Source organism: Streptopelia decaocto (assembly GCF_964273445.1).
Source record: "Streptopelia decaocto genome assembly, chromosome: 21".
In the NCBI taxonomy this organism is placed as follows: domain Eukaryota; kingdom Metazoa; phylum Chordata; class Aves; order Columbiformes; family Columbidae; genus Streptopelia; species Streptopelia decaocto.
This window is the reverse complement of record NC_138676.1, coordinates 2,115,057-2,127,136: the sequence shown is the minus strand read 5'-3', so window position 1 is coordinate 2,127,136 and position 12,080 is coordinate 2,115,057. Positions and strand designations below refer to the sequence as shown.

At 51.5% G+C, this 12,080-nt stretch overlaps 1 protein-coding gene across 1 annotated transcript in view; it reads left to right on the top strand.

Annotated features, from left to right (window-relative positions):
* KIRREL3 (kirre like nephrin family adhesion molecule 3) overlaps window positions 1–11,794 on the top strand; it is a gene marked incomplete at both ends in the record, with an annotated part of 213,652 nt that extends 201,858 nt beyond the window's left edge. Inside the window, 10 exons of the mRNA XM_082070305.1 lie at window positions 876–1,024; window positions 1,531–1,658; window positions 2,683–2,809; window positions 5,429–5,529; window positions 5,632–5,830; window positions 6,713–6,748; window positions 8,128–8,235; window positions 9,351–9,460; window positions 10,712–10,798; window positions 11,333–11,794. Coding sequence (XP_081926431.1) covers window positions 876–1,024; window positions 1,531–1,658; window positions 2,683–2,809; window positions 5,429–5,529; window positions 5,632–5,830; window positions 6,713–6,748; window positions 8,128–8,235; window positions 9,351–9,460; window positions 10,712–10,798; window positions 11,333–11,794 — 1,507 coding nt within the window. The remainder of the gene's footprint in view (window positions 1–875; window positions 1,025–1,530; window positions 1,659–2,682; window positions 2,810–5,428; window positions 5,530–5,631; window positions 5,831–6,712; window positions 6,749–8,127; window positions 8,236–9,350; window positions 9,461–10,711; window positions 10,799–11,332) is intronic.
* Window positions 11,795–12,080: the final 286 nt, after the last annotated feature.

Here is a 12,080-nt window from a genome sequence, read left to right as displayed (position 1 = left end):
CTGGAGTGAGAACCTTGATCTGATTCTGTTTGCGACACATCACACAGGGAAAAACAGGTTTTGTGGAAGTGATGGGTTTGGTACAAATACATACATGTTGGGGTGTTTTTTCCCAAACTCAAACAACTCCTGGGAACCTTTTTTTACTTTCTTTTGCAACATCTGGGAGGATCTTGAGCTCAAATGCACCTCTGGACATTTCTCAGTCTGGTTTTGGAGCCCTGGTGCTCACAAATCACTTTAATTCTCATCTTTCTCCAAAACCACCACCCCGAGCATCCACAGCTTGTCCCAGTGCCTAATGGGACAAATCCATCTCCCAGCACCCACATCTATCCACACCCAACATCCCACCCCAACCAGAGGAGGGAGCCCCAAGACAATTTACCCATCAGTTGTTTTGGGGAGGATTATTATGATTGTTTTTTCCCAGGCTGTGTTTTCTTTCCCTTCCCCGCGCAGAGCGGTTGGAGTTTCGCTCCTCCCGACAGCATCTCCCATCTTTCCCACCCGCTTCGGAACGGCGGTTGCCAGCTGGTGCCCCGTTAGGTCACGTTTGCTTGTTGTTTGGCAAATAGCGGCTTAATTCAAGTGCTGAGTTGACAGCTTGTTCTCTGAGACAATTTGCGAGCGGCGGCGGCGCAAATGCCAGCTTGGCTTTTCAGGGTGATGTTATTTCAGCTGCCTCAAAGGGATAAAGTTCTCTTGGACTGGAAAAAAAATAGAAGAAGAGGGTGAAAATGGGGTAAAGCTGGAAAGGTTTTTAGCAGTTTCGATGTGGAGGCATGAGTGAAGTTGATTGGCAAGGGGCTGCTGTGTCCTTGCACCGTGGTTCCCCACCCACCTCTCATCCGATGCTCTTTCTCCTCCAACAGGTGGGCAAAAAAAGGCCAAGTGATCAAAGAAGCCTCTGGTGACTTCTACGAAACCATTGTGGACCACACTTTCTTCTTTGAACCAGTCTCCTGCGAAGTCACCAACGCACTGGGCAGCACAAACATCAGCAGGACTGTGGACGTCTACTGTAAGTAACCCGTCAGCTTGAACCTGGCTTTCCAGGGCTCAGCAGGACCAACAGAGCCGCTGAAAATTAATGGGAAGGGGACACGGCTCGATGTGACATGTCCAGGGTGACCAAGAGCCAGTGGGCTCACTTGCATCTCCAGCTTTGTGTGGTGGGACCCATTAATTCCTCCTGAATAATGTGGGACCCATGATTTCCTCCTGATAAATGTGGTTGGACCCATGATTTCCTCCTGGTTGATATGGTGGGACCCATGATTTCCTCCTGCTTGATGTGGTGGGACCCATGATTTCCCCCATGGTTTCACTCATGCTGGTGGTCCCTGGGGTTATTCTGGGGCTGCGGGAGAGTCTCAGGCTCTTTATTTGGAGTTCCTACATAGCCGTGACCCACAAAAGGTCCATCAAGACCTACCACTGCTTCTTCTGACACGGTGACCTCTTTGGTTTGATGGTTCTGGTTGCCACAGCCCGTCACCGGGAGTAACGCCGGTCTCCTCTCTGCAGTTGGGCCCCGGATGGCGACAGAACCACAGTCCCTCCTCGTTGACCTGGGCTCTGATGCCGTCTTCAACTGCGCCTGGACCGGGAACCCGTCCCTCACCATCGTCTGGATGAAGCGAGGCTCAGGCGTGGTAAGAACTGGCATATTTGGGATATGAAACATTGCGTGAAGCTCCTCATTTGGGAGCCTGGATCCAGCCCAGTGGCCTTCTCCATGTCCCTTTTGTCCTGAAGAGCGTTAAGGAGCTTTGCAAATATTAATCTCAGCTCAGTCAGCCCGGGGAGGTACAAGATCTGCTTTGCAGACAGGAGAGCTCAGCAAAGCCACGCTAAGGAGCTCAAGGAGGGTTGAGGCATTAAAATCACCCAGAAGACACACCCAGATCTGGGGTTGAAAAGAATCTTTCAGCTTTGTCTGTCCTAAAGGCTGATTTACCCAGCTCAAGACTGGGTTTTATCCAGAGCTGGGCTCAGAGGAGCGAGATGGACAGACTGAGCCTCCTCACATCACCCCCACTTTCGGAGCACTTTCTGCCTCCCCAGAAGGAAACAAATCAGAGACAGACAAGAGTGCAAGGCCAAGTAAACACAAATATTTTCATGGAAATCTTTGTAGTTGGTGCTAAAACTGTGGATTTAAATGGGATCTGACACTTGCTGTCTCTGCCTTGTGCCAGGTTAGGGGTGAAAATCCCATCTTTCTTGCTACAGGGGACTCAAAGCCCTGGGGGACAGAGGGACAACTGGGAGGAATTAACCCCCAGCCACACGTTTCCAGCACCAAAACGTGTTGCTCCAAAAGCCACCATTTATTTTAGACCCGCCACGTTTTATTTTCTCGATACAGCCTCAGCCCAATCCTTCTGCTCCAGCGATTTTCCAAGTTGGGGCTTGCCAAAAGCAGCTGGGATTTCCCTGGCTGTCCAGACACAATTTCCAGCTCTCCATGTTGATCTCCCACCATTTCTGGGTTTGAAATCCACAGGATTTACATTTCCAAAACACTTTGTCATTTTTTTCCTTGGGTTCCTACACCACGTATGACTTGGGCTCACCCGCTTCATTTTCTCTGGGCTGCCCTGAAGCTTGTGGCTCACGTCTCTTATTTTCCTTATACTTTTTCCCCCTGAAACAAATCTCCTTCCTCTCTTGCAGGTCCTGAGCAATGAGAACAAGCTGACCCTGAAGTCCGTCCGCCAGGAGGATGCCGGGAAATACGTCTGCCGAGCCGTGGTGCCGCGCGTCGGCGCCGGGGAGCGGGAGGTGACGCTCACCGTCAACGGTACCTCTTCATTTCCTCCCATTCCTCTCACTCACATCGCTAAATTATCCCCTCGGATACTTGCTTTCCAAGCAAATCCCACCCACAGCTGGATTAGGGAGGGTCCTACCCTGCAAGAAATACAAATAGATCAGGTTTTGCATTTGTTTTCCTGGCGGTGCATGGGTTAAGGCAAAAAGAAAATACATTATCTAAGACCTGCTTGGTTCCTTATTATCAACAGGGGTTTATTGAGTAGCTGGGAGCTGGCATCTTTAAATCTTTAATAGATTTATCTTGCAAAAAGCCTCGCAAGGTCGGAGAGCGCTGTTGTCTCTTGTTGTACAGGCGGAGAGCTGGGAATTGAGCCTGGAGCCAGGACCAGCAGCTTAATCACTCTCAGTCAGGATACCAGTGCTATATATACATATATATTTATATATATATATAAAAATATAAATATATATATATACCAGTGCTATATAGCTCCTCCTATATGCCTATAGAGCTCTTTGGGGATCAAGATGTGACCCAGACTTTCACCCTCACCCAGGAGCACCCCAGGCCCCCAGAGCTTAATGATGATGCAGCCACAGCAGCAATTAAGGAATTTCAGCCTCAATATGGAAAGAAAAAACTCCAGGCAAGGCTGCGAATTGTATAAATCAAGCATTAATTTTGCATTGTCCCTCACCCGGGTGACAAACTGGCTTGCTGTCATAAATAAGTTGAGAAGCGGCTCAAGCGTTAATTTTGAAGGCGGGTGACGCTGGCAAGGGAAGCCAAGGGCAGCGCAACAGGGGGATGGAAACCCAACCACTCCCTTGACTTGGGCTGCTGGGTTTTAATTACAATTAAACGAGCTGGCGGAAAACAAAGCAACGAATTAGCGCAAAGAAGCTGAGCAGGTGCCGAGCTTTTCGCCTCGCAGAGCAAATCGGTGGTGAGACAATTGTCTTGGTGTGACCAGGTGCCTTTCTCTGTGGGCTGGGGTTCATCACAATGAGGAGATGACATTCTTGGGGACATGGTTTAGTGCCAGTGTTGGGTTAACAGTTGGACTGGTTGATCTTAAGGATCTTTTCCAACCAAAATTATGATTTTATGATTCAATAAGCAAGCCCAGCCTGCCATAGAACTGGGCTTAGTCTGGAGAACAACATGGTGTCCCCTCAACTCATGCCCATTGAGAGCTTCACCAAACGCATCCCCACCACTGCTGGTGGACCTTGGGATGGTCCTTTGCATAAAAAAACGGGCAAAGTTTCTCAAACTTCTTCAGGAAGCAAAGAGTTAAACCAAATTCTCACTCCAAACCATTCCCAACGCCACGAGGGCTTTGGAGGAAAGGTCTGGATGGAGACATTGAGTCCATTCTTCCATTCCTCCAGGGCTCCTGAGTCAACGAGCCACCTTCTCTTTTGTGTCGGCCACCAGGACCGCGCAAATAAAATTGGTACCGGTGCTCTAAAAATAACCGCGACCAATAACTCCATCATTTATATCCATAGCAACGTCGTTTAAAGCCTTTTTTTCCTGCCCGTGGGCTGTGTCACGCCAAGATCATACGGAGCCAGAGCCTGGTGGAGAATCAAAGAGGCTGTAACTTGGTGCTGTTATTTCTGGGCATGTTCATCTCACAAATGGTCTTTTAGTCGTCAGCTGTTATCATGATGATAAGCCCTCAACTCGGAACTCCTCAAGCAATAATAAAACTCAAAGCCATTGGCATTCGTGTCATTTAAAATCCGCTCTCCTTGGGGAAAATGAGCCTTTTAATGATTATTAAGCCATTTTTCTCGAGCCGTCACCCAGTCTTGGAGAGCCTCCAGGATTTATAAGTGACATACAACTGCTAAAATAGAAAGAAGATGGGGTTTATTATTATTATTATTATTATTTAGACCTGGCCTACAGATCCTATCAGTGCTCTTGGCTTTGGGTTCATCGGGGCAGGAGGATAACGCACCACATGTTTCCTTAGCCAAGAAGCTTAGAAGAACGTATTTTTTGGTCCATTTTTGTGAGCTCCGTCAATAAATGGGCAATTTGGATGAGAATCAGTCAGGAACACCCGGACTGATCATTTCTCCTCACTTCACCCCAAATCCCTTAGACTTAGAGGAATGCCTCAAAATGGGCAAAATTTCTCCAGTCCACAAAGGACGGATCGATGGGAGGATGAGAAAACTCTCCCATTCCGACCATCCCAGAGACCAGGGCTCAGGACCCAACTGCACTTGTCCCCAGCAGAATATGCTTTAATTAAAGAGGTGAATAATGAGCAATTATGATGCCAGATTTTGGGGTGATCCTGGGGCAGGGGGGGAGGTTAATTAAGAAATCTGAGAGATTGCAGAAGAGGAACACAAGGGGGCTGGAATCTCTCATTGCTTCTGGAGCAAATATCCCTTGGAGGCCAAGTTCACTGAGGAGAGTCCTGCGGGTTGATTTAGTCACCATCCAATGCCAAAAATGGGGAGACGCTGGTGCTTTTGGGGGGGGCTTTGCAGCAAAGGAGCAAAAAGCAAAGCTGTAGGAGCTCGTCCTCCATCCCTGCCCCTCAAAGAGAGACCCCAATGTCCCTTGGTGTCTCTGTCACCCGTGTGAGATGCCAACCTCCCTCTCCTCGCTTTGCAGGGCCACCCATCATCTCCAGCACCCAGACGCAACATGCCCTCCACGGCCAAAAAGGGCAGATCAAGTGCTTCATCCGCAGCACCCCGCCGCCCGACCGAATCGTGAGTAGCACCCATGGGGCACATAATGGGCATCTTGTGCAATTTCGGGCGCCCAGTGTGGGGCAGACCTTTCCCTGGGTTGACCCCTCGCTTTCTCGGCAGGCTTGGTCCTGGAAGGAGAACGTCCTGGAGTCGGGGACCTCCGGGCGCTACACGGTGGAGACGGTGAGCACGGACGAGGGCGTCATCTCCACGTTGACCATCAGCAACATCGTGCGTGCCGATTTCCAAACCATTTACAACTGCACCGCTTGGAACAGCTTCGGCTCCGACACCGAGATCATCCGGCTCAAAGAACAAGGTGGGCAGCAGGAACCGGGGAGATGCTGCGAGAGGGTCAGAAAAAGCAATTTTGGGATGGAAAATGGAAATTAGGAAGGATGGTGAGGATTCTCCGACCGTGATAGATGCATCCTTGGGGTGCCAGGTCTTGGCAGAGGGTTGGGACATGGGACGAGCACTGCAAAGTCTCAGTTTGAGATGGTATCGCCCCATTTCTGCCTGTTCTGCTGAAACTGGAGGATCATTTCAAACCTCAGAGACACAGGAACAACCTCTCCTACCAAATCCCGCTGCTCCGCAGCGTCGGGAGCGAGCGGTAGGGAGGTTTTTTGGGCTGGTGACAACGTGTTTTACCCACCCAGGGGATGACCAGGGGGTTTCCACTCAATGGCAAGGGAGGGAGATGGATTTGTGAGAAACTCGTAGCTCCTGGAGAGCCTCCAGGTCTCTCTGATTTTATTAAATGCCAGGGCAGGCAGGTGGATTGTTCTCATTAAGCCATGATTTATAGGCAGAGGCTGCGGTCCAGATTAAATCAGAGCTAAATGAACCCCTTAAAAATTAGCCTTGGGCTCCTTCCAACGCAAACAAGAGCCAGGGGTTCGTTCCAGGTCGGCTGCCAGGCGGCCGGGAGCGCTTGGTGACAAACCCGTGTCCCCACGGAAGGTGACACGGCATCCAAGTCGGTTACTGGCTCCAAGCATCCCTGCGAGGGAATGCGAGGGGACATCCCTGCCCCTGGGCAGGGGGACACCGTCGGGTGGCTGGGGACACTGTAGGGCGGCTGAGGATGCCGTAGGGTGGCAGGTGACGTCCCCTTCATGGGGACACCCCCGCGCTTGGCAGACGTGTGCGCTTGGGCTGTTGCGAGGCTGTGGACACTTGCTTTATTTTCAAACAGGTACGGAAATGAAATCAGGAGCTGGTATTCAAGCAGGTACGGAAAACAAAACCAATACTAACAAAATCCTGAGCTGATGGGTGAATGTGAATTTGTCCCCAGCCGTTTGTCACAGCCGAGGACCCGGCGGCCTCCTCCTGGCCCGGCAGGGCAGGCAGCACCTTAAAAAGCTGCAAAAAAAAGACCACAAAAAAGGGGAAAAATAAATTACAAAAAGGAGGGAGCAGTAGAAGTTTCCAGGGTCATTCGCAGACATCCGCTTGGCTCGGCATCCGCGGTGTTTTGGGGGATCTGGGGGTCGATGCTGCGGGATGCAGCGCCCTCGCGCCTTCCTCATCCTCTGTGCCAGAGCCGAGGCCAAACCGCTCCTCGGCACCAGGTCCCTGGCACCAGCGCCTTGATTTTTGTCCATCCCAGCCCTTTTCCCTGCATGAATCTCCATCGCCTTCGTCCCCATCACCACCTGCTCCTGTCTCCTCACCCTTTCACTCTCTATTCCCAAAAAACAGCCCACAACACGTCACCCAGAGAAGAAAAATCCCAATTTCTTCTTGCTGGCGTGTTGGAAGATGCTGGATTTAGGGTGACGTGGCTAGAACCAGCTCCAGCACCTACTGCCCAAGCTCCAGCTTGAGCTTAATCACTCAAGGCGATTAATTTGCCTTTTCACCCATGGAATTTGTTTTTTCGGATCTACCAGTGCCACATGGGTCTGGTGACAAGTGGCACATCAAGGGACCAGCCGGAAAATTCCTAAAGCTGGAAAACATCAGCATAAACCACAGAGCAAATCGCTCGAAACAACAATCTAAACCAGGCTTAAAGGCTCTTTTTAGGTCAGAAGAGGCTGAGCTCACCCCACACCATTTATTTGCCACCAGGCAGGACCCACATGGGTCACAGGGTGACACGAAGTCACTCGCGTGTCCCCATGGTCCAACATTCGTGTCCCCCATCCGAACAGGTGGGGAGGGAAGACGAGCACCTCTCCACACCCGTTTTTCCTGAAATTCCATTTGCAAGACAGGAGAAAACACCCAAATCTGTGCAAATAAATCAGATTTGCTGGCCGAGCCGCCCTCCAAAATCCCAAATGCAAAATTATTGTAATCAAAAGGGCACAAACACAGAATTCCTGCTCCATCCCTCCCTCTCATCAATGCCATTTCTCTCAGTAATATTAACTCACCACCTTTTGGTGCTTTTCATCCTTTAATTACTCAGTCATCAACAGGGTGCTAACGAGGGCGGTTGCTCTGCTGGCTCCTGGGGGGAAACTGAGGCACAGAGCGATCGGGGGCACTGGGGGTTGTCCCCAAACATCCCCCCAATAGCCAGGGGTGGGTTCTTTGTGGGGGAAAACCTCTTTTCTGACCTTAATCCCGGCTTAACGTTGGTTGTTGTTCCTCCCGCAGAGGCCGTGCCCATGGCCGTGATCATCGGGGTGGCCGTGGGGGCTGGTGTGGCCGTCCTGGTGCTCATGGCCACCATCGTCGCCTTCTGCTGCGCCCGCTCCCAGCGGAGTAAGTGTCACCACCCCCTCCCGCCCCAACCAGGTCCCTTCGGGGCTAAAATTTGGGGTTCCAGGGCGTATAAACTAGAGGTTGAATTTCAGTGCGGGGATTCGCTCTTTGGCCACCACTCGGAGGAACCGTGATGTCCAGGAGGGAGAAAAACCTTCACGGGGCTTAAAAACCCTCCTCCTTGTCCACCCGTTGGTTTAATACCCTTTTCTCTCTCTCTCTCTCTCTCTATATATATATATATTTCCAGGTGGGAGATCGCAATGGTTTGGTGCAGGACACGGGGGGGGTGAAGTCAGGGAGCACAAATTGAAGTGATTTTAGAGATGCAGGTAGAGAGGGAGGTGGCATCAAATTGCCTCATTGAATAGACGCTGGGAAATGAAAAGAGAATTATTGGCAAAATAAAATGGAAGGAGAAAAAAAAGGGGATTATCTGGGGGAAAAAGCTGGACTTGCCCTTCTAGGACTGGACATCCCATGATGCTGGAGCTGCGTGATTCAACCGGGTTTAGAGATAAACCCGGCCCAGGCTTTGCTAGACTGAGATTGGAGGGCACCGCAGTTCCTTTGGCTGGAGGTAGATGTGAAAAAACAGCAATTTAAGGTGATTTTGGGTTTGGGAGGCAAGAGCCAGCACGGGCACTTAAGCCCGGCTTAAAAGCTGGGACTTTTTAGAGCTCACATCCTTCTTTTGCTTTTTCAGCTGGGATTTGCATGGCCATTTCTGCTCCTTTTTTGGTTTAATTTTGGCTCGCACGACTTGTTCAGATCAGGCCTGACACCTTGAGGGGACACAGAGAGTCGCTCCCGAAGTATTCTCGATGATTTTATCACCCCCAAAGCTTTTGCTACGTCTTTCTTCATTTTGAGGGGGTTTTTCCATCCGCAGCTGAACCCCAAAGCTGGGGAAGGATTTTCTTGGGGACTGGGGAATAGCTGCAACATCCCTCACGAGAAATACAAAGGCATTAAAACACGGAGCATCCACGCGGCGACGCCAACATCACCCCCATGTTTCTCGGACGCCCTTGATGAGCCGGGCTTAATTTTGCTGAGGATGCTCCAGCATTTGTTTCTCTGCTAATTGACTTTGTCTTTAATTTGGGGCGCAGATCTCAAGGGGGTGGTGTCGGCCAAGAACGACATCCGCGTGGAGATCGTGCACAAGGAGCCAGTGGCCGGCAGGGAGCCGGACGAGCATCCCACCATCAAGCAGCTCATGGTAAGAATTCCCCTTCCCTCCAGGTAACAAAACCCACGGTATTTGGTTCCATAACCCCCTCTGGAGATGCTCTTCCAAAAAAACTTGCTCTTGAGAAGCCATAAGTTGAATTTTAGGTGCAAAAAATAACGTATGTGGGTGTAAGTTGGCGACACCTGTGGCTGGAATAATAATGATGATAATAATAATAACCTGGGGGTGTCACCGTCCTGTGCACAAAGGACACAGACAGGGCAAGATGTGATGATCCAGATCATGGAAAATCCCCAGAAAATCCCCAAAACATTCAATTGGAGCCCAGCCGCTCCTCTCAGCACCATTCCCCACATCTCAGCCCCAATTTGGTTTTGCTGGTGACAAAAGGAAGGAAAAAAAATGGCAAAGAAAAGGTGAGCGGCCGTAAAAAGTGACAATATAAGGACTTCTTTAGGTGATTTTTTTAGAGACAGGTTTCGCAGGAAGGCGCTGAGCACTTTTCAATACAGATGGAAATGATGCAGGCAAATAAATGACGATATTTATTTGATAAAAACCTCTCCCAGAAGGGAAATCCCAGCGGTTTTTTGGGTGGTGCGAAGAGGCAGAGCGAAAAAAAAACAACTTCTTATTTACCCTGAATTTAATCCCCAGTGACGCTTGTGTTTATCAATAGAAATCAATGGCTGTTAAGGGATTTTTGGGGGTGTTTTTTTTCCCCTAGAGAAACTCAGGTGCGTTAATTTATCTCATTTACCAGCTGTATCAAAGGCTTGTGGGAGATGAACCCAAATTGCTGGAGGGTGAATTTCTACAAACATTTAAAAAGAGAGGGGGGGATTTAAAAAGGCAGAAAAGTTGGGTAATAAAAGGGGATTTTGGTGCTGTAATCCCTGTGTGAAAAATATGGGAGAATGTAAAAAGGCTGAGAAACCGGTTGATAATTGATCTCCTTCTGCACAGCCCCACCTTGCTGCAGGAAGGGTAATTAAAGTTCAGTTCAGGATGGAAAGGAAGATGAAATAATTCACTTTGGCCTTTTTAGTCCTAAAAAGGGGGGGAAATACAGTTTTTAACCCGGGAAATGATGCGGCTTTTGGGCGGCCACTCGTCTCTGACACCACCCGCCAGGACGGCCTTGGGCATGTCCCTTAATGTGGCTGGTGGGTGATATCTCTGGGTGGCCGGGGAGGTGGGAACAGAGCACTGGGGAGGGGACAGGGGGTGACAGCGGTGCTGCCACACACACCCCCCCCCCGCCGTGTCCTTTGGCAGCTGGAGCGGGGGGAGTTCCCGCAGGACTCGGTGCTGAAGCAGCTTGAGGTGCTCAAGGAGGAGGAGAAGGAGTTTCAGAACCTGAAGGTGAGATGGACCTTGGGGACACGGCCCCAAACCCCCCCAGTCTGTCCCCAAGCCTGGGAGGGGGCTCGAAGCCACACCAGGTCTCCTTCTGTCCCAATCTGGGGGGTAAATGTCACCCAAGTCCCCTTTTCTTCAATTTGGGGGGGGGTGTGACACCCATGTCCCCTTCTGGCCGCAATTTGGGGGGATGTCACCCATGTCCCCCTAAAGCCCCAGTTTCGGAGGGGTGTAAGTGGCACCCACGTCTCCCTCTGCTTTGATTTAGGGGTCCAAGGGGTGCCCATGTCCCCTTCTACCCCAATTTGGGGGAGCAACCATCCCCCGTATCCCCTTCTGCCCAAATTTTAGTGGGGGGGTAACTATCCCAAATGTCCCTTTCTGCCCCAATTTGGAGGCACAAGATCTGCTGCCAGGAGGGGTTGGCAACATCCTCACCCATCAGCAAGCGGGTGCCCCACACATCGGGGTACACATAGCGGGTGGGCACCCCCAAAACCTTATGTCCCCCAACACCCACTTTTACCCCCTCGCCAGGACCCCACCAACGGCTACTACAGCGTCAACACCTTCAAGGAGCATCACTCCACCCCCAGCATCTCGCTGTCGGGCGTCCCGGGGGGGGGTGACCTGCGGGCCGGCGGTGTCCCCAAGCAGCGCGTCCCCACCGGGATGTCCTTCACCAACATCTACAGCACGCTGAGCGGGCAGAGCCGCCTCTTCGACTACGGGCAGCGGCTGGTGCTGGGGGTGGGCAGCAGCTCCATCGAGCTGTGCGAGCGCGAGTTCCAGCGCGGCTCCATGAGCGACAGCAGCTCCTTCCTGGACACGCAGTGTGACAGCAGCGTCAGCAGCGGTGGCGGCGGCAAGCAGGACGCCTACGTCCCCTTCGACAAGGCCAGCAAAGCCTCCGCGTCCTCCTCGCATCACTCCCAGTCGTCGTCCCAAAATTCCGACCCCAGCCGGCCGCTCCAGAGGAGGATGCAGACGCACGTTTGAGTGTCCCCAGCGGCTCTGGGGGTGCTCAGGGACACTTGGGACCCTCCGGGTTTGCTTGGACCCTCTAGGGACACTTGGGATTTTCTGGGGACACTCAGGATCCTCTGAAGATGTTTGGGACCCTCCAGGGACACGTGGACCCTCTGGGGATTCTTGGGACATTCTGGATCCTCCAGGGGCGTTCGTGACCCTCTGGGGACGCTCCGGACCCTCCGGGGATACTTGGACCCTTTGGGACACTCAGGAGCCTCCAGGGACACTTGGGCTCCTCCACGGATCCTCTGGG